Source organism: Crinia signifera, chromosome 4 (assembly GCF_055691185.1).
Source record: "Crinia signifera chromosome 4, ASM5569118v1, whole genome shotgun sequence".
Lineage (NCBI taxonomy): Eukaryota > Metazoa > Chordata > Amphibia > Anura > Myobatrachidae > Crinia > Crinia signifera.
Genome location: NC_139220.1, coordinates 21516056 through 21538575, shown reverse-complemented (window position 1 = coordinate 21538575; position 22520 = coordinate 21516056). Strand labels below are relative to the sequence as shown.

General features: G+C 48.0%; 1 protein-coding gene across 1 annotated transcript in view; it reads right to left on the bottom strand.

The window, feature by feature from the left end:
* Positions 1-1267: 1267 nt before the first annotated feature.
* Positions 1268-22520, bottom strand: part of APBB3 (amyloid beta precursor protein binding family B member 3) — a 43268-nt gene continuing 22015 nt past the window's right edge. The window contains exons 2-13 of the mRNA XM_083181392.1: positions 21085-21260; positions 18871-18947; positions 18681-18741; positions 16263-16403; positions 15316-15443; positions 14361-14366; positions 12311-12425; positions 11037-11124; positions 9296-9379; positions 7976-8091; positions 5545-5727; positions 1268-3876 (exon numbers count right to left, since the gene is read on the bottom strand). Coding sequence (XP_083037518.1) covers positions 3649-3876; positions 5545-5727; positions 7976-8091; positions 9296-9379; positions 11037-11124; positions 12311-12425; positions 14361-14366; positions 15316-15443; positions 16263-16403; positions 18681-18741; positions 18871-18947; positions 21085-21260 — 1403 coding nt within the window. The 3' untranslated portion in view covers positions 1268-3648. The remainder of the gene's footprint in view (positions 3877-5544; positions 5728-7975; positions 8092-9295; positions 9380-11036; positions 11125-12310; positions 12426-14360; positions 14367-15315; positions 15444-16262; positions 16404-18680; positions 18742-18870; positions 18948-21084; positions 21261-22520) is intronic.

Here is a 22520-nt window from a genome sequence, read left to right as displayed (position 1 = left end):
TTCCTCAGAAACCGTACATTCTGTGATTTCTCATAACTTTGCTACATACTCCCCTACAAGGCGACGTATAAGCTAACAGATGCTGTTATTCCCCTACCTCTGCACCAAATATTAACCAATCATGTAATTGGACCGGCGCCGTATGTATAAATATGTTGTTTTGTCATAATTAAATCAGAGTTAACCTTGTGTCTGTGGTCCTCGTTACTGGTCATATCATATGAGGTTACACTCTCACGGAGCTCTAAGGGGTTTTCACACTGAGGTCAAATAAGGTAATTAATATATGAGGAAATCGATACATCGGCGCATGATCGATTCTCCTTCAGTGCCCAACTACATATAAGTACCATAAAAATATATATATGTTTATATAAATCCCCCCCCCCCTTGCAGTTGCCCATTGACCAAGTTTATACTGCCTTTACTCGGTGTTTTGACAGTGTAATATTCTCCCGTGCAGTTTGCGGCCAGTAATGACAAGTGAAGTGCCCCGGGCCCCCCGAAGGCTTAATCCGGCCCTGGATCGGAGATTCCTGCTGCTGTCCCTCTTGATACATTCAGAGGATACTTAACCCCTTCAGTGGTGGGGTTTTTTTTAGGGAGCGCTCCCCACTGGGTGAGTTTTTCTGGGGAGAGCTCCCTTGAAAAAAAACCACAGATGAACCATCAATCAGCCGTTGCCAAGCTCTGCGACCCGGCTCCTCGTCCCTACATGCGGCAACCTGGCCTGTCATAAGCCGGCGCCGCAGGCTGTAATGCAACAGCCGGGGGGCGGGGTGAGCCGAAGGCGCGGCGGTGGACAGGGAGCCGGGCAGTGCTGAAGCCAGTTGAGGCTGGCGCAAATCACTGCCAATCCCGAGAATTTTCTGGGCTTGCCAGCCTGGGCATTAAGACATAGTCTCCTCTCCGGTTTTCTCCCGGAGAGGAGACTGTCAGCATCACGTCTGGGGGCGGGGCCTGATGTAGACATCGTCCCAGCCCCGGAAATCCCCCCTGATTTGCAGGGCCTTGAGGAGGGGGTGGGGCTAAATGGTGCTATTTGCATATTTAGCCCCACCCCCTCCCTGCAAAAAGCCAGGGATCGCGATAATTCAATTGTGGCGGCCGGGCAACTGCTGGAATTGTGAGGCAGAATCCTGGTGGATTGCCCACCTTTCCGGGGGGCCGGGAGGGGGACCCGATTTCCGTGATCCTCCCGGCCAATCCGGGTGGGTAGGCAACCCTGTAGCAACATTTCCATACATTACAAAGACACGCACACAAATATAGGACAATGGTTTATTCTTGAATTACAGACATTGGCCAGTTGCCATTTTTGCTGTTTATTTTGCTCTGCACCAGACATTGCTCTGCGATACTGTACTCGTTTCTGCACAGGTAATATTACATGTCTTATGCAGCATGCTGGCCCCGATCAGTATACGTCTCCATGCTAGTAACATAGTGATCAGGCGTGCTGACCCTTAGGTATTGTTAGTGTTTAACTGAACCCCAAGACAGGTTTTGAAATATTAAAATAAACGCAATAATCAAGAATTGTTGTTATTCTTTGTACTGCCCCGAAGTTTATTAAGAACCAGCCCACTGAGAAACTAGTGGCGCTAATATATATTTACAATGAAACCGTATTGTACAGTGCAGCTCTGCTTCTTTAAATATCAAGCAGGGACATCCTATTGTTCACTCCTCACCCTGCATCATCGAAAAACCCATGCAGTTCCTCTTTCCCTGCCTGTGTGGGTCGCGCTCTCTCTGCTGCGGTGCTTCTAGCACAGTGTGGTCTGTATTTCAGTGCTGAATAAAAATACAGACCGCACTGTGCTAGAGACACCACAGCAGACAGCGACCCCCCAGGCAGGGAGGAGGAACTGCACAGGTTTTCAAAGATCCAGGGAGCTAGAGGAAACACTATATTAAACAACAGTTGCATTACCTATTATTCACTATATATTTTTATTAACATGAGTCTATCTTATATTTACTACTTCTTACACCAGCGACAGTCCATTTTTTAGCTCAACAACTGTTTATTGAGAACGGTTATGTTATTAACAGTCATTATGTCGACAGTGGCTGTGTTAATCCCAGAATACAGGTGTCGGCATGTCGACACAGTTAACCTGCTACTGCGAGTATGTTAATAGGATCAGCATTACAACCATAAACATGTCAGTAAAGCAGCAAGCATATTTAAAGTTGTACTGGCAGTCAAATTAGCATGCAGAAAGTAGCATGTCAACTTTTGTCGACATGCCGGCGACTGCATTCCAGGAACTGGCCATTGACTGGCCATTCCGTAACTATTTCCAGTTCATCGGACCTTAACCAGGGCCGCCAAGAACAGCCATGGAACCGGTAGTGAATAGGACGTGACCAAATCTGGAGATACATGACCATTCCCCCTCCAAACAAGAAAAATAATATCAAAACAAAATGGCTATGAGACCAGTACACTCTAATCACTGGAAAAGGTTGAGGATCTCTCGTACCTTGCAAAAACATTCAAAATCACAATATTCTATAAGACTACCTGTTGGTACTCTGCAAGGTATTATGGGGGAGACACATGAAGCCTTAGTGGTTAATTTACTAAGCCGGAGAGAGATAAAGTCGATGGAGCTAAATTAGGGTATTCAATCCCGGCCTCTATTTTCACCGGGTGGAAATAGCGTCCGTTTCTGACATTATTAGGTCAAATGCCCTTCGATCAATGCAATGTGGGCTCTGTTCCTCCAACTTGTGGAATATATTAAGTCCTGCCATCGATAAAAATGGGCACTGATAATCGGAAACGGCAGCAGATTTGACAATCCAGCTTCCGTTTCCGACAATACAGATTCTCTGCCTTAGGGAGGCGAATCTGTTCCAGTCGAGTCCCAGCTGGGATTGAATAACATCGGCCGCTATTTTCACCTGGTATTGAATACCTCCCAAAGTGCCAACCAATCAGCTCCTGTCGGTTTTCAAACACAGCCTGTAACGAGGAGCCGATTTTATCACTATAAGCGGCTTAGTACATAGACTCCTTGGAGCGAGATAAAGTGGAATATTTGCCCAATGCATTTAATCAGCATCTGTCATTTATCTACCACAAGTTTAATCGGTTTTCATCACTTTTAGATCGATGAACATCGATCTCGATCAATGTTGGGTCTCTAGGACTAAAACACATTTACTAACAGACATTTTTTTTTAAATAATTTAAATGTCAGTAAATGTGTTTTACCTCTGGAAACACAACATTAATATAGATCGATTTCCATCAAAGTAAAATCTCTGAAAACCGATTAAAATCCTGCTCCGCAGTTGCCTTAACATATTGGAGCTTATTTATTAACACTGCAAAATGGAAAAATCAACAATGTTCTGTAGCCTGTATAACCCAATCAATATTCAGATTGTAGGAACCTGTCTAGAAGAGATGACTAAAATCTACAATCTGATTGGTTGATATGGGCGGCATCTACCAGTGCAACCCCACGCGGTACAGGTAGCACTATATATTTTCAATACCTGGATTGTCCCAGAGTTCAGTAGATATAATAAAGTAGTTAGTTGTGAAAGTACAGTAAACAACAAACTGTCTAAAATATCTATAAAACAGGCAAGTAATTAAAAAGGGGGATCCTGGGCAACGAGCCTAGTTTACGGGGCGTGCCTGACGTGTTTCTGCTTAAACGCCTCAAAGAAAGCCATGACTCCTCTTCTTCTACTCGTCCCCCCGTTCTTCTGAAGCATGTGACCTGCCCCGTTGAAAGTAGAAATTGGGGAGTCCACGGACGCAGTCCTCTTTATTTTCAGGAGGGATCTTCCAGTTCCACCTTTTGATTTTATCCGTGATGATGAGGCGACCACACATTTCTGATACTGAACCTGAAAAGAGAAATCCAAATAAAGTTGATTAGAAATCTGGCACATTTCACTGGTGGGGGTTTAATAGCACTTGTTCTGGTGATGGTTTACTGATTCCTGTGCTGGTGAGGGTTTACTCACTCCTGTGCTGGTGATGGTTTACTGACTCCTGTGCTGGTGAGGGTTTACTGACTCCTGTGCTGGTGAGGGTTTACTGACTCCTGTGCTGGTGAGGGTTTACTCACTCCTGTGCTGGTGAGGGTTTACTCACTCCTGTGCTGGTGAGGGTTTACTCACTCCTGTGCTGGTGAGGGTTTACTCACTCCTGTGCTGGTGATGGTTTACTGACTCCTGTGCTGGTGATGATTTACTGACTCCTGTGCTGGTGAAGGTTTACTGACTCCTGTGCTGGTGAGGGTTTACTCACTCCTGTGCAGGTGATGGTTTACTGACTCCTGTGCTGGTGAGGATTTACTCACTCCTGTGCTAGTGAGGGTTTACTCACTCCTGTGCTGGTGAGGGTTTACTCACTCCTGTGCTGGTGAGGGTTTACTCACTCCTGTGCTGGTAACTGTTTACTAACTCCAGTGCTGGTGAGGGTTTACTCATCCTGTGCTGGTGAGGGTTTACTCACTCCTGTGCTGGTGAGGGTTTACTCACTCCTGTGCTGGTGAGGGTTTACTGACTCCTGTGCTGGTGATGGTTTAATCACTCCTGTGATGGTGATGGTTTACTCACTCCTGTGATGGTGAGGGTTTACTCACTCCTGTGATGGTGAGGGTTTACTCACTCCTGTGATGGTGAGGGTTTACTCACTCCTGTGATGGTGAGGGTTTACTCACTCCTGTGATGGTGAGGGTTTACTCACTCCTGTGATGGTGAGGGTTTACTCACTCCTGTGATGGTGAGGGTTTACTCACTCCTGTGCTGGTGAGGGTTTACTCACTCCTGTGCTGGTGAGGGTTTACTCACTCCTGTGCTGGTAACTGTTTACTAACTCCAGTGCTGGTGAGGGTTTACTCACTCCTGTGCTGGTGAGGGTTTACTCACTCCTGTGCTGGTGAGGGTTTACTCACTCCTGTGCTGGTGAGGGTTTACTCACTCCTGTGCTGGTGAGGGTTTAATCACTCCTGTGCTGGTAAATGTTTACTAACTCCAGTTCTGGTGAGGGTTTACTCACTCCTGTGCTGGTGAGGGTTTACTCACTCCTGTGCTGGTAATTGTTTACTAACTCCTGTGCTGGTGAGGGTTTACTCACTCCTGTGCTGGTAATTGTTTACTAACTCCTGTGCTGGTGAGGGTTTACTGACTGTGCTGGTGAGGGTTTACTCACTCCTGTGCTGGTGAGGGTTTACTCATTCCTGTGCTGAGATGGTGAGGGTTTACTGACTCCTGTGCTGGTGAGAGTTTCCACTGCCTTCATTTAATGCCTACAGTATACAGTAGCGCTATATAATGCTGCACTGCCATAAACAATGTAATCACTGCTCTGTATTTTGACAAGTTTTAAACCACAATTTACAACCTACAGAATATGCAGCCCCGGAATAAATACGGCAACTTTCAAGACAATTATCTATGAATGGCTCGGTTCCATAAAGCACGCAGACACCCGCTCCCTGTGGTGAATGAGCCCCAGAACCTGATCTCCTCCTCCATAGTAATAACACATAACAGAACAATACTCACCATACAGGCAGCCTGCACGGCCTCCGATACGTTCCCGGCGTCCGGCTCGCACCAGAATACAGTGCACTGGAAGCACTGCTGCCCTACATCCACGATCATGGCAAAGGTGTGAGGGTCTTTCCCAATTCCCATAAAGGTCACATAGCGGACCTGGCACTGCCAGATGGGCTCCTCTTCCGCAGCCTGAGGAACACCGAACAGAGTGTGAGCATGACGGCATTACACGGAGTATGTACAGGACAATGCAGAAATGTATTATGGATGCTTTGTGCTGTGTTACAGAAAGGCTGCAGCGGCCAAACAAACTGGAACTTTTACTCTGGAACCTTTGGAACCTTTGCTCTGGAACCTTTTCTCTGGAACCTTTGCAACGCTAGCGCTGGAACCCTTGCTCTAAATTAAAACCTTAGGAACCATGACTCTGGAATCCTTACTCTGGCACCTTTGCTCTGGCACCTTTACTCTGGAACCCTTACTTTGGAACCTTAAGGCCCCTTTCACACACACCGGCAGCCACCGGACAGCAAAACCCCGCACGGCCAAAAGCCGTGCCGGACACAGTAGTTAATAATGGAGAGCATGGTGTCCATTCATACGGGACGGTCAAGGCCCGGCGCCTGGTTGCAGCCGGTTGTCACCACTGGAAGGGACGGCAGCCGGGCTATGGCTTCGCGGGGGGGGGGGGGGGCGCTGTGCATATGGGGGCGCCGGGGGGGGGGGCTGCGGTGCTATAGTTATATAGTTATCCCCCCGCCCCCCATCCCCCGCATGCTTACCTGTCCGCGCGTCCCGGCTCCCCTCCTGGCTTCAATCAATGCTATGGAGACGGACCACGATAAAATGGCCGCCCCATAAAGCAGACTGTTCTCTGAAACTGTCTGCGGTATGGGGGCGGCCATTTTATCGTGGTCCATCTGCATAGAATTTATTGAAGCCAGGAGGGGAGCCGGGACGCGCGGACAGGTAAGCATGTCGGCAATGGGGGGAGGGGGCACGGGGGGCCGGCCGGGGAGCCCCCATTAACAGCGGGGGGGGCGCCCCAAACAAAGCTACACCCCTGGGCACGGGCTTCTTGGTTAGCCGACTTGTGCGAAACAGCCCTTACTCTGGAACATTTACCTTGCAACCTTTACTCTGGAACATTAAGTGGCTGCCTTAGTGGAGGCCAGCATTGTCCATAGACTGTGTATAACTGCGCTGGAAGTAAACTGACCGCTTGTGCCAAACTAATCAGGCAGCCTGTTTATTTCATACCTCCCAACATGACCCTCTCCAGGAGGGACACAATGCTCTGTTACTAAACTTCCTTCTTAATGTATGATTAGTATCACCTGCATTGAACCACCTTTCTTATCAATTATCCAGGTAATACTAATCATAAATGAAGAGGGAAGTCCAGAAGCAGAGCATTGCGTCCCTCCTGGATAGGGACATGTTGGAAGGTATGATATTATTCTGATAAAGTGATTTATTGTGATTGGCTTTTGTACTGCGCACCCACACACTCCTGCACCCGTGTCACTGTGTGTTATTTATCCCTGCAATCTACAGTCCGCCTCCTCCATCACTCTCAAGCCTACACCGCAATCCTGAAAAGGTTCCCAATTCAATTTCGTAATGGCAATGACTTTGTAAGAAGGATAAGTGTACTCACAATTATACATTCCTTTACAACGCTGACTCATTTATATGAGTCTAATACTGCACCAATGAACTGACTTCCCATTCCCGGTACTGCCTGCTGCTGCCCTGTATCTACAAGAGTCATTCTATAGAACACAATGAAGCCGTCATTCTAACTATTAGCTTCAGGTTTCCTTTGCAGCCGCAGATATGCTGGTAGGGTTATCACGCAGCAGTTACTGCAGGCAGTATTACACTCTGACTTTGTATTAAAGATTGAGATGTAGTTAATTTATCGAATGTCGGCAAGCATGAGGGGGTCAACAACATGCCGACACACTAGCACTGAGAATCTATTTTTTAGATTAACTTTTTGTATCATGAGCTTCACCAAGGCAGTTTCGATACCTTTCAGGCATATAGGAAAGTAACTGACACTTGGAGGTATATTGGGTATATGACTGACCAACACGTTGGCAGACCGGGCCGTCGCACAGTCCAATCTGCTGCTCAACATGTTGGTCAGGAAAGCCAGCTGGTCAGGTATTTGTATTCGCCTGCCCAGCTGTGACGGTTGACAGTCCAAAGGTTGACATTGACAGAAGTTGAAAAGGTCGACCAGAGTTTTCAAGTTTTTCGGGAATCTATGTCGACATATGTTGACATGGAGACCATATAGATGTACAGTGTGTCCTCGCATGGCTCACTGCGCTTGGCACTCTATTATATTCTGACTCCATGCCCACTGGGATTGTAAAGTACGGACCAAGTCAGTCTAAATAAAGGCACATTGTTAGAAAAAAGTTACCTCTCTTTGCTGTACAGTCACAGCTGTGTCCGTCACTTCGATGGCAGATGCTGTCCACTGTTCCCTGAGTGTGGTGCTGACCATGTTCTCTATCGTATCATTTAACACATCCATTCCTACATGGCAGAGGAGACAGGCCGCTTAGCATCCACACAACAGTACATGGATGCTCTCACCAATGCCCCAATACTTGTAAGGAACACATAATAAGTTTGATGGATGGGCTTATACCACACAGGTACATTGTATCTTGTACACAGTATAGCCTCCGTCCAGCGTGCTGCAGGAGGATCCTGCTCGTTTCACTATATATCTTTGTCTTCCCGATTGTCTGCATTCTTTCCTCAAATTACAATGCTGAATCAGTCACTCACAACCATGTCCACAAACGGATTCAGTATGAAATCCTGGCGGTCGGGATTCCGGCGTCGGGATTTTGAACGCCGGGATTGCTGGAAATCCCGACAAGGGGGGGACGTGGATCGCCCCCCCTTGCGGGCTCGCTGCGCTCGCCACGCAGCGTGCCCGGTGCCTCGCTACGCTCGGCAAGCTAATTTATTCTCCCTCCAGGGGTGTCGTGGACACCCACGCAGGGAGAAAGTGTCGGGATTTCGGCGGTCGGGATTCTGAACGCCGGGATCCCAACCGCCGGGATTTTAACTGCATCCCCCACAAACACAGGAGTGGGCAAGTCAAAATCCCAAATGCACCCATCTCCTGAAATACTATGTGCTGCTGTATGCATGCTGATGTTTGCCTGCTTGTGGTTCTATCCCTGTCACCTACGAACTCAAGGATATAGTGGATAAGTATGACTAGATACTAGATATACACGAAGCGCATGCATAGGGGCAGAAGCATTAAGCCTGATGAAGTGATAAAGTGAAAGGTCATAACCAGTGGTGGATCCAGAGGAGGGCTGCAGCCCAGTTCAAAATTCAAAGAGGGGAGCCACACCCGCTGCCAGTGAGTCAGTTTGGAATGGCAGTTGGTGTGGCTCCCCTATTTGAACTTTGAACTGTGCTGCAGCCCCCCCCCCCCCCCCCTCTGAATCCGCCACTGGTTATGTACTTCCACTTTATCACTTCACCAGGCTAAATGCACCTGCCCCCATAGCTATCTTGGGATTTAGCCTTTGTGGATCTTTAACTTTAAGGTCAGGAATGTCAGATACAGCAGCGTACCAGAAGAGCTGCCAGACACCGGGGTGGGTAGGAACACGACTGAATGGGAGACATAACTGATCTGTATTCTGTTAGCATATTGCAGTATACATCTCTGTGGCGTAGCTGATGCACCGCAGTCTTTGCAATCACTCACCCATTGGCTTTGAGACGGGCAGGCTGCCAAGGTAAAGCACTTCATATTTCTGAATGGACTCCCGCACTGTGTCCAGAATATCAACTAGAAGAAAAGTGCATTTGAGATTGTCAGCCAATGAGTCACACAATACAGAACACCACATAGAGCACAACTGCAGTCCTCTAACAGGGGAGAGTACATTTACCCCCCTTTACTTTTTAAAGATGAGCGGTTCAGGTCCTGTTAAACTTTGCGGATCCAAGTAGAACCGAGTCACGGGTCAGATCCCTTTTGGGATCCGAGAAGACTGAGCGCCTGATCGCAGGGCTGTGTACTGGCACAGCGTCCGATTATCGATAGACTGCGCATGCCTACGGTGCACCCGTCTTGTGTTCCCTTAGCATGGCTCACTATGCTTAGCGCTCTATTTTATTCACCCGCCACGCCCTAGTGGATAGTAGGGCATGAAATACCGCCTGTCGGCGCATCTCAGCTCAAAAAAAAAGTGAAAAACTCCTGTCCACCTTTTGACTGTCGACATTCCGAGTCAACCTTGGCCATGTCGACCTTTTTCATGTGTCAACCTAAGGCCTTCAGTGGTCGACACAATGCATGTTGACCTAAACAGGGTCAACAGAATGATCATATCCCCTGGAAACATTGCTACATGAATCCACGTTCCCAATTAGTTCTCAAGCACAGGGACGTGCGCTGACTGCATTATGAGAACAGAGTCCATCTGTGTGTTCTAAAAAGTGCGAATCTGAAGCAAATGTTCCCTGATTAACTTTGGGAACCTTCCCAGTTCTAGCACCAGAGAAATACATCATGTAATAATATCCCCCCCCCCCCTCCCCAAATTTAGCTGTAAACACATGTATATCAGCAATAAATCTAGATGAATCCTTGCCGTTTCATTAAGAAATAATACTTTGCCTATTTTGCCATTTATTTGATTATTTGCATACTCCCTGGAGCAACCAGGATCCGTTCCAACACCAGAATGAATTCCCGTGAGTGGGCATTATCCGTACACTTTAGAACAAGTTTACTAAAGGACGGAACAATCACGTTCCATCCTACACCATCATGAACAAGGACGCTGGCGATATCGCTAGGTTTCATGTACAGTACAGCTGATTAAGCCGCGTCTGTTGCCAGTGACCGCGGGAGTGCACACTCACCCGCACTGAGTGATGAAGGATAACAGTCAGTAAGAAATGGCACATGAGCCCCGCATCAGCCCAGTGTGTACCCGGCTTAAGTTGGAAACCCACTAGTGGTCGAAGGCGTCTAGTTAGATGGTTGACCGACTGTAGTTAGACAGTTAGACAGTGACAGAAGATTTTTTTTGGTGCTGAATGTCACAGTAGTCCCCGAGGACACTGTATATGTGCATGGTGTCCCTACGCATATATAATATAATATGACTCTATGTCCACTTGGATAGTAAAGTATGAACCAAGCGGACCTGCACCAAAAAAAAAAAAAAACATGAACAACTTGTGACAGCCGTATTGTTTATTGTCAAACACGTTGCCGTCTACCATTGACAGGTGTCGATCTCCCATCACTGTGTAACTAGACGTGGTTGACTAGGTTTAGGCATCTAGCTAGACACCTACGACCACTAATGGTCGGCCAAGGTATTGGTGACCTACACATTATCGATCCGCCGCCCGGATACCGTTGGTACATGGAGCCCTTTATCTCCCTCTCCCAGCTTTGCTCTATCTCCCCGTGTGAACCTCTTCCATACCTTGCACGGGCAGGTCTTCCGGTGAGATGGTGTCTACGGTGAGGGAGCGGGTCAAGGTGTTATTGGCGACGGCTCTCTCTGACATAATCTGGGAGGACAGGAAACACAGGTGATGAAAACTCCTACGACACAACATTGGATGCGTGCACTGTGCAACTTTGAGGCTACTTAGACACTTAAGCAGTTGAAAAATATCAAACATGTGCGTGAATACTGTCACTGTATCTGATTCAGAATCAGACCCATAGGGATTCGTGGCATTAATATATGTACTAGTGACCAGCTCGTCAAAATGACAGAACAACATAACGGTAATGTCAAGCGGGGCTAGAGCAGGCGGGCCCTTGTCTGCCAGGGACGGGCGGTTGACATCACATGACAGTGCCCGCCCCATCTTCTGCGGATTTTGAAAGGACATAAAAGTCAGTCAGTTTAGACTTTTATTTTGTGAATGGGAGAGAAATCATTCGATAATTACTCTTCCCTTAGGCCGAATGCGAGGGGATTTGGTGGCATGGGAAGGGGGGCATACTGAATTAGGCCTGTACTGTGTACTGAGCTTAAGGGGTTGTATACTGAGCTACATACTGTAGTATACTGTCCATCAGGGCCGGCGCCACCACTAGGCAAATCTAGGCATTTGCCTAGGGCGCCGGCCACTGGAGGGCGGCATTTCCCCCCCCCCCTCCTCGTGCCGCGGGGGTACCTGTCCTGCGGCTGTGTATATAAAGCTTGCGGCAGCGGGGGGTCCCTGCAGTCAAGAAATAACGAGCGCTATCCGCCGGGCTATGCGGAAGCTCTTCTGTTGTGGAAACACTGGCCGCACAGCGCACGCTGATTGGCTGAATCTCAGCCAATCAGCGTGCGGCCAGTGTTTCCACAACAGAAGCGCTTCCGCGTAGCCCGGCGGATAGCGCTCGTTATTTCTTGACTGTAGGGTCCCCGCTGCCGCCGCTGCCGCAAGCTTTATATACACAGCCGCAGGACAGGTACACCACCCCCCCCTTCCCCCCCCCCCCCCCCCCGGCACCGGGGCGCCCCCACCCTGACTCGCCTGGGGTGCTCCGGTGCCTTGCACCGGCCCTGCTGTCCATATGGGAATCTCATTATGTCCTCTTATTTTATGTACGTAATTGTTTCTTTGCTTAATAAACCCACTTTACAGAACGATCCCGGCTTCCTGTATCCCTCTCCCCGACAATGTAGAAAAATACATGGTGCCCTACAGTATATCACAGGGATGGTAAGTTTATATGAAGTAGTTCATACTGTACCTTGGAGCACATGTCGTGCAAGGCGCTGGCGATGGCTTTGGCTGGGACATCGCAACGGAACACGTGGCACTTCAGCATGCATGTGTCTTTGTCATTAGCTACAAAGGCAAAGTCCCTAGGATAATAGTAAAATACATAATTACAGGACTATTGTGTAAAGGAATAGACAGACAGACCAACTGCGGCCCGGATAGCCACAATGCAAACCCCCGACAGTCTGATAACTTACGTACAGATTTTAGGGAGTTCCAATGGATATTAAGGTTATGTTTATAACCTACACATTATCAGCCTCATCTTGACTAGCACATAGAGGCCGATTTGGGAGAACATTTTTGTGGAATTGCCAGGGCCAGATGCACTAAGCTTCAAAAGTGATAAAATGGAGAGTGATAAACAGCCAGCCAATCAGTTCCTGCCTGACATTTTTCAAACACAGTCTGTGGCATGGCAGGCAGGAGCTGATTGGCTGGCTGTTTATCACTCTCCATTTTATCACTTTTGAAGCTTATAGAATCTGGCCCCCAGCATTTAATGGGTGTTGGGAATGCAGGGACTTTTATTTCCGAAGGGGGGAGAGAAATCTTTTGATGGGGTTGGGGATTCTTCATTGGGGGGTCCGGCAAATGGTCCTGAATCAGTGAAATAATGTGGTTGCAGTGTGAAAGTCCCGTGTGAATACGCGCAGTTGGAAACCTTCTTTGTGGTCACACCGCCACCAACCAATAAGCTCCTATCTTTCATTTTTCAAAAACAGTCTGTAACATGGCCGATAGAAGCCAATTCATTAGTACTTACTCTCTCTCTCTCTCATTTATATTAGGGATAGCCGTCGAGCATCAATGATTAGTAATTGGTTTATGGCTGATGTCGATTAGATTTGACGTCGATGGGGGAGAACCAGATGGTTTCCCACCATCGATGTCAAGCTTCAACGAATAGTTTTGTTTGCTTTTTTACACCAAGGGGCTGGGACACGGAGCATAGCTCTGCCCCCAAAACACCCATGAAGCCCCGCCCCTGTATTTTGATTGTCCCACAGGCCCATCAATCAAAGAAAATGGATGACCATCGATATGTAAAAACAGTGATGGTCATCCATTGCATAGTTATACACGATCGATGGCCAGTTTCACTTTTGCCATCAATGGCATACATCGATGGCAAAGGCAACGATGGCCATCCCTAATTTATATGTTGCGAAGCACCCCCTATATTACTACAGAGCCCCTGACCAGTGGCAGAGGTGACAGTTCGTCTGCTTTAAGATTGCCTCCAAACTTTCAAGCGTTCCCTGAAAACTCACCTCTTCAGGCAAGCCTATCATATTTAAGTTCTACACGCATAACCCTCTGAGGCACTTATGTATTATATAGCTTCCCTTCTGGACTTGTAACTTGTTGGGACTGCTATGCTATTACTGGTGCCTGTCCTTGTGTTTCCCTCCTATATCCCTATAGATTGTAAGCTTGCAGCAGGGCCCTCCTACCTCCATGTCTGTCTGTTGTTACCCAGTTTGTTTTATCACTGTTTACTATTGTAAAGCGCAACGGAATCTGCTGCGCTATATAAGAAACTGCAAATAAATAAATAAATAAATAGTTCGGATTCGGTATGGAATCCTGGCGGTCGGAATCCCGGCGGTCAAAATCCGGACACTGTAATCCCAACCGCTGAAATCCTGACAAGGGGGGACGTGGATTGCCCCCCCTTGCGGGCTCGCTGCGCTCGCCACACAGTGGGCCCGGTGCCTCGCTGTGCTCAGTACGCTAATTTATTCTCCCTCTATGGGTGTCGTGGACACCCACGGAGGGAGAAAGTTTTGGGATTTCGGCGGTTGTGATTCCAGCGTCAGGATTTTGACCGCCGGGAAATTAACCGCATCCCGTTAGTTCAGCTGATATAAGACTTCCAGTTTTCCCACGTCATCCTGGGCAGTCCCAATTTCCTATGTAAAATCTCTAATAAGTAGTTTATTGTTACCTTTTTCTTTTACATTTTAAAGTCCATACTATTAGCAGGGAGATGAGTTTGGTCAATGTTGGCTTACCTGTCCCTGCAGGAACCGAAGGACGAAAGGGGACAAGGTGGAGAGAGAGAGAGAGAGAGAGAGAGAGAGAGAGAGAGAGAGAGAGATTTTTAAAGCATGTCACAAACATACTACACATAGGCCCTTATTCTGGTTCACTCGCAAAGACAAATTGCTTCTCAAATGGACAAAACCATGTGCACTGCAGGGGGGGGGGGGGCAGATGTAACATGTGAAAAGAGAATTAGATTTGGGTGAGTTATTTTGTTTCTGTGCAGGGTAAATACTGGCTGCTTTATTTTTATACTGCAATATAGATCTCACTTTGAAGTAAAACCCCACCCAAATCTAACTATCTCTGCACAAGTAACATCTACCCCACCTGCAGTGCACATGATTTTGTCCATTTAAGAAGGAATTTGCCTTTGCGAGTGAACCAGAATAAGGGCCATACAGCGTAATCATTTGTCATCTCTACGCACAACATTTACTGCACACACACTATCACAGCTTCTGTCAGTCTATTTACAATGCACATTCTGGTATCATGTACATTTTTAAAGGAAATGTGGGGGTGTTGCTTACAACAGCCAATCAAATTCTAGCTATTAAAATCTAGTTAATTCTATAATATTATATCTAGGCTCTGATTGGTTGATACAAGCAACACCACCACTTGCACCACCACCACCACCCTCTCTATTAATACAACCATTGCTAAACAAGTACAAATAGTCCCTGTGACTTCTCCCCATGACATTACAGGGCGGCACCACCATTTTCCCTAAATACAATATCTGTTGACCCCCTACCAATCAATAATGATTCGCTTCCAAGCGCCCAGTCATTTAAGACTTTTAAGATTTATGTATATCACAAATCCCAGGTCTGCGGTAATGTGATTTGGGTGTAGAAGGGCATTGGTAATGGGGAACCATTCAAGTCCGGTAATTGCTGCCAATGCAAATAGGCATACCTTCCGTTATTACAGCCAACGCCCCACACTCGGATGTTGATGATGGGTTGCGAGTGTATCAAACTATGATCTAGTGGATCCAACAGCGACATGGTATCTTTCTTCAAAGTCATGACCATATTCTGTCCCTGGAATATAAACACAAGAACTAAAGGCGTGTCGACAAATTAAAGTACAGAGATTTCGAGGGGGGTATTCAATCCTGCAATTTTTGCCCTTTTTTTGGGTGAAGTCAACTCTCCCTATTCAATTCCTGTGCCGATTTTTCGTCTGGGTGAAAAATCATGCATTAACACTATTTCACTTTTTTTGGGGGGGGAATCGGCATGGACCAAAACGGACACAAAACAGCCGAAAACCACGTGAATTCGGGGGCAGTTTCGACCATTTACGTGGTTTTCACCAATGCATGATTTTTCACCCAGGCGATAAAAGCGGCATGGGAATTGAATAGGGTGAGTTGAATTTGCCCAAATGTACTCAAAAACGGATGAAAATGCCTGTGATTGAATACTGATAGGAGAATCTTTGCCATTTTTTTCACCCGTTGAAAAACTTGGCCAAGGATGAATACGCCGCTCCGATGTAATAATCGGTGAGTTATCCTGTGTTACATGTATCACAGAGATTAGGGAACATTACAGGGGCATCACTAGAACTTTCCTAAATCCATCGCCATCTTTTGAAGGAGCCCCAAGGCTTTCAAAGACATCTCTCTCCGGGCGTGATTAGTGCGGCCCAGGCTGGCGTGCTTACTGGCGCCCATCATTTTGGTTCATTATCATCCTCAAGTCTTTTCACTGACCAGGCAACCTTTTATTGTGTTTGGAATTAGGCTAAGCAGTCCAAGGTGCCCCCCCAATAAGTTTTATGCATGACCACGTATGTCCAATGAAACGCACTGTAACAGTCTGACCCTAGGCAGCATGGGTATAAAAGTTACTTACATCATTGGCTGACATGTCAGCACTGTCACACTTAGTATGAGCCAACTGTTGGATGCAGTTGTTGACGGTGATACTGCTTTTGCCGGGGGCCAGGTCTTCTTCTGGGATTTCCACCCAACCGAGACAATGAACGGCAAAACTCTAAAACAATAGAAATCTCGTAATAAAAATTTAAGTATTTCAGCACTTGGTAAGCAGCGATCTTCGTTAACGATATCGTTATCTTGCATATTGTTAACAATAAATTGTATAGTGTGTTCACACCTTTCTAGGTGCAGAAAATATCAGAAAGACCTGTAAGATTATCACTATCAGCAACTCCTTTTATTGCTTTTATTCGCTTTTACTGCTATTTTGACTGTTTTATTGTTTTATTGCTTGGGTACTTGTTTCCTAGCACGGCCACACCGATTAAGATCGGGGTGGTCGTGCTGAAAAAAATCGGGTCGATCGCATCGCATGCGATTTGGTCGCATGCGATGCGATCGACGCGACCGACCGATTTTTGACCCGATTTTTTTCATTGAATCCAATGTAAATTGGGTCCCTGGGACCCAATTTTACATTGTATTCAATGAAAAAAATTCCCAACCCCCCCAAATTGAAGCGCGTAAACAGCAGCCCACGATAGACGCATACCCGAAGCGTGGCGAGCGCAGCGAGCCCGCGAGGGGCGGCGGTACGCGTCCTCCGACCTTTTCATGCCCTACTATCCACTAGGGCGTGGAGTGAGAATAGAATAGTGTGGCGAGCGCAGCGAGCCACCGAGCCCGAAGCGTGGCGAGCGCAGCGAGCCCCGCGAGGGGACGCGGATACCTTCACAGGTAAACGCGTCCCTTCGCGGGCTTCACAGGTGTCCGCGTCGCCACGGACACCTGTGAAGCCCGCAAGGGGACGCGTATAACTGTGAAGGTATCCGCGTCCCCTCGCGGGGCTCGCTGCGCTCGCCACGCTTCGGGCTCGGTGGCTCGCTGCGCTCGCCACACTATTCTATTCTCACTCCACGCCCTAGTGGATAGTAGGGCATGAAAAGGTCGGAGGACGCGTACCGCCGCCCCTCGCGGGCTCGCTGCGCTCGCCACGCTTCGGGTTGGCGTCTATCGTGGGGCGACGACGGGGACATCTATAATGTGAAATGGGTCATATGGACCCATTTCACATTTTTTTACATTTTTACACCATTTCAATGTTAAAAAATTTTTTAACATTGAATCCTATGCAAAAATCGGGGGCATCGCGTCGCATCGCGTCGGGACCAATGTTAATGGTCCCGACCGACGCGATGCCCCCGATATTTTACCTTTCCCGACAAGATTTCAATGTTAAAATATTTTTTAACATTGAAGTCTATGGAAATATCGGGGGCATCGCGTCGGTCGCGTCGGGACCAATGTTAATGGTCCCGACCGACGCGATGCCCCCGATATTTTATCCTAGCCGGCAAAATGGACCTGATTTCAAAAGAAATCGGGTCCATCGTGGGTAATCGTGTCCCTTAAGTAAGGGACACGATTACTCACGATTGTGGCCGTGCTAGGAAACAAGTACCATTGCTTGTTGACAAAAGATAACATGTTATTGTTGCAGTTAGCATTCATAGAACTGCACCGGAGAGCTATACCCCTTTCACATCGCAAATGCTGGGTCGGACCTGGGATTTGGGCACAGGTCCTTCCCAGCACGACCTGGTATTTGCGAGGTGAGCACCCCATAGTGACATGCAGACATCAGAAAGGGGGCGGGGTGGAGTGGCGCCAGGTCATCGAGTTGCTGTACCCGGAATTTTTGAAAAGGCCCATTCGCACTGCACAGTGACAGGGTTGACCCGGCAACAACCCAGGATCGACCCAGGTTATTTTGCAATGTCAAAGGATTACTATACCCCTATTACATCGCAAATGCCAGGTCGCACCCGGAATTGGAAACGGTTCTGTCCAGGGAGCGACCCGGCATTTGTGTTGATTGTCCACCGCAGTAACCCGGCAATAAGCTTCGTCACTGACATAAGAAAGGGGGTGGGGCAGAGTGGCGGTGTGTCACTAGGGTGCAAGGGAGGAGACAATGCTTGGAGATGATGCTGTCTCCTCCCTATAGTGTGAACGGGACCCTCAGACCTGGATACCTGTTCACACTGCACAATAACCCGGGTCCGACCCAGGTAAACCCCTTCCTTTAACCCAGGTCGGAATGCCGGGTTTCTGGACCCAGGTAATTCGTAAAGGCCCTTTCACACCGCACGTTGACCCAGGTCAACCCGGCAACAACCCAGGTCGGTTATTTGTGCGATGTGAGGGTACTAGTGAGTCTCGGATATCCAGACGGAGGAGGGTTCCGGAGGACCCACCTTACATGGAACACTGCAGGAGATTACAGTTATTGATATCAAACACATGGGGAAAATATTGCACAACGTATTACCTTACTGCCTGGTTCATTAATATTGTGGAATAAATCATCATCGTGCCACGGGAGAGACGACCTAAAAACAGAGATATTACAGCATTCAGGCACAGGGCCGAGGGCACAACAGCATAATGCGGGCGTCATGAACATACAGTAGGTGCCAGCAGGGTATCTATGTAAATGTATCTAAGGACGTGTTTCTTACCTTCTTTCTAAAGCAGACGCTGATTCCGCAAGCGGTTTAGCTGGAAAAACATCATTGACTGAAATCCTATGGACTTTCTGAGCATGAAAATATATAATATTCGTATTAAAACAATGTCACAGATACAGACAGTTATGTAAAGTACAGTATAATGGTGCACAAACATAGCAATGGCTGTATGCAGTACACTACAACCCTCCGGATGTAGCCTTCTATGGTAGCAAAGCCCCACAGACTCATTCTGATGGGTCGATTCAGTTAAACATGAGTCATGCAACATGAGTAGGTGTGGCTGTACAAAAAATCTACAACTCCGCCCCATTGTTAATCTGGCCCTGCCCCCTCAGCCCCTTGAACTGCCCCCTTACTTATTTTGACACGTAATGTAGTTTTGAAGGTACTCTTTACCTAGAACGGCGCCCGTCGCGGGCATCGCGGGTACATTTATGCCTGCCCGCGACGCGACCGACGCTATGCCCGCGATTTTCCCATTGAAAACCATGTTAAACCTGAAAAATCGCGTCGGTCGCGTCGCGGCCGGCCATAAACGTACCCGCGATGCCCGCGACGCGATGCTCCCGATTTCCCATAGGAAGCAATGTTAAAAGCCGCGATGGACCCGATTTTAGTGTTAAATGCCTCAATCCACCCGATTTGGCCATAGGAATCAATGTTAAATGGGCTACAGAGCCCATTAACCCTTAAATGTCCCCCCAAATTTTTAACGCCACCCCACGATCAACGCCAACCCGAAGCGTGGCGAGCGCAGCGAGCCCGCGAGGGGCGGCGGTACGCGTCCTCCGACCTTTTCATGCCCTACTATCCACGTCGGCGTGGTGTGAGAATAGAATAGTGTGGCGAGCGCAGCGAGCCACCGAGCCCGAAGCGTGGCGAGCGCAGCGAGCCCCGCGAGGGGACGCGGATACCTTCACAGGTAAGCGCGTCCCCTCGCGGGCTTCACAGGTGTCCGTGGCCACGCGGACACCTGTGAAGCCCGCGAGGGGACGCGTATAACTGTGAAGGTATCCGCGTCCCCTCGCGGGGCTCGCTGCGCTCGCCACGCTTCGGGCTCGGTGGCTCGCTGCGCTCGCCACACTATTCTATTCTCAACTCCACGCCGACGTGGATAGTAGGGCATGAAAAGGTCGTAGGACGCGTACCGCCGCCCCTCGCGGGCTCGCTGCGCTCGCCACGCTTCGGGTTGGCGTGGATCGTGGGGTGGCGTACAAAAATTGGGGGGACATTTAAGGGTTAATTGGGGCTATTTGGGCTCTGTAGCCCATTTAACATTGATTCCTATGGGAAAATCGCGGGCATTGAGGCATTTAACGCTAAAATCGCGGTCAATCAGGCTTTTTAACATTGTTCTCTATGGGAAAATCGCGGTAATCGCGGGTACCCGATTTTGATGTACCCGCGATTTACCCGCGATGCCCGCGATTACCGCGATTTTACCCGCGATGCCCGCGATTTCAATCGTGGGCGCCGTTCTAGGTAAAGAGTACCGTTTTGAATTTTGACCTCTGAAATTTTTTTTAAAGCAGCAATCAATTACAAGGCAACACCAACCAAAGTTTTGCCTTCTAAATGATTGCCGCTTTAAAAAAAAAAAAAATGTCCGATATCTGCCAGGGGGGGATCCCCCACCACCTTCGGCAAACTTATATTCTATTATATCCTGGAGGAACATAAGCTGTTTGGAATACTGATTGGTGATGTCATTGGTTCCTTGGGAATGATAGGCACAGGGGAGGATTTACTGAGGACTGGGACTCTGTACAGTCTCTGTGAGGACCCCCTCATCTCTGCCACGCAGTTATAGGTATACTGTACCATGGGGTCAGAGTTCACTGCATAAGCGGAGATTTCTGGGAACATGGCGTCTGCACCCTATATGTTCCTGGTGATTTCTTTACTGTGCATTGTACAGCATGGTTACAGGACTACGGAGAGTTAAATATATTAAATTGGTGCAAGGTGTGCGGTGTGGACAGTAATTATCCCATTATAGACATGCCACTGGGCAGGTGGCCTACTCATGCATGTTGCCTTAGCTTACAAAATGGCCGCCTCCACAGAGGATTGCCCAGACCTCTATAGAAGTAGGTTGGGCCATAGAATAGAGACTGGAGTAAGTAAATCACACTCCTGAAATGTCTATGCTACATGGTTAATGGTCAAATAAAAGCATTTACTATACCAGTTGTATTTTACCTTTTCCTGAATGGTGCTTAAGCTATGAGATTTTCCTGAATTGTACATTGGGTGCTGCCACTGAGTGGTTCCTGTTGGCACGTGCCAGTAATAGGTCCCGGAAGAGTCGTGGATGGTCCTCCATCCTGGGGGAAGGTCAGGGTCAGCCTCAAAGTTCTGGTCACTCCATAGATTATCTGTATACAGTAGAAAATAGACATGATGGGTAGCATAGGTGGAAGCAGGGGAAGACTTTATTTACGGAATGGGATCATTCGTCAGACTGCATTTAGGTCTACAGTCATTAGGTCGACCCCACTAGGTCGACTGGCAGGAAGGTCGACCTGACTTAAGGTCGACATGGGCCAAGGTCGACATGACTTAAGGTCGAATTTGCATAAAGGTCGACATGAGGAAGGTCGACTGGTCATAAGGTCGACATGGGTTTTTCACTGTTTTTTTATCCGAATGTCGACACAGTCGACATGGACACAGTTGGCAATGAGAATCGGACCCTCGCATCGCTCGCTTCGCTCGCGATGCTTCGGGCACGGTGCCTCGCTGCGCTCGGCACACTATTTTATTCTCCCACCACGCCCTAGTGGATGGTAGGGCATGAAATACCGCCTGTCGGCACATGTCGGCTCAAAAAACAGTGAAAAACCCATGTCGACCTTATGACCAGTCGACCTTCCTCATGTCGACCCTTATGCAAATTCGACCTTAAATCATGTCGACCTTGGCCCATGTCGACCTTAAGTCAGGTCGACCTTCCTGCCAGTCGACCTAGTGGGGTCGACCTAATGACTGTAGACCTAAGTTCATTCTAATAGATGACCGGATGGCTATTCGGATAGTGAACCAGATGCACTAAGCTCCAAAAGTGATAAAATGGAGAGTGATAAATAGCCAGCCAATCAGCTCGTGCCTGACATTTTTCAAACACAGTCTGTGACCTGGCAGCTAGGAGCTGATTGGCTGGCTGTTTATCACTCTCCATTTTATCACTTTTGAAGCTTAGTGCATCTGGCCCAGTGTTTGAAGGCTGTGGGAGAGTCTAATTGGCTGAGGCAGCGAGAGTCTGATTGGCTGAGGCAGGGGGACGTCTGGTCCCTGTGAATGAGAGGGGGTTACCAGAGACAAGGAAGCGATTAAAACTGATTTCACTCTGTATAACATTAGGTTGTTTAGAGTGGGTCAATATCAACAGGTCCTAGACTTGTTCTTTCTAGATAATACCTTGTTCCAGGTCATCTTGTATCAAGCCTTGGTGAGAGATAATATGCTCAAAACAACCAATCAGCTTCCGGTTGTGATTTCATAGACTGTGCTAGACAATGACAGTCAGCAGCTGATTGGGTTCTTTGGGACATCTTCTCCACTTTATCTCTTTCCGTGGCTTGACGCATCTCCCCCTATATATGAGATATTCCAGTTCCTCAAAGCCCACTGCTCCC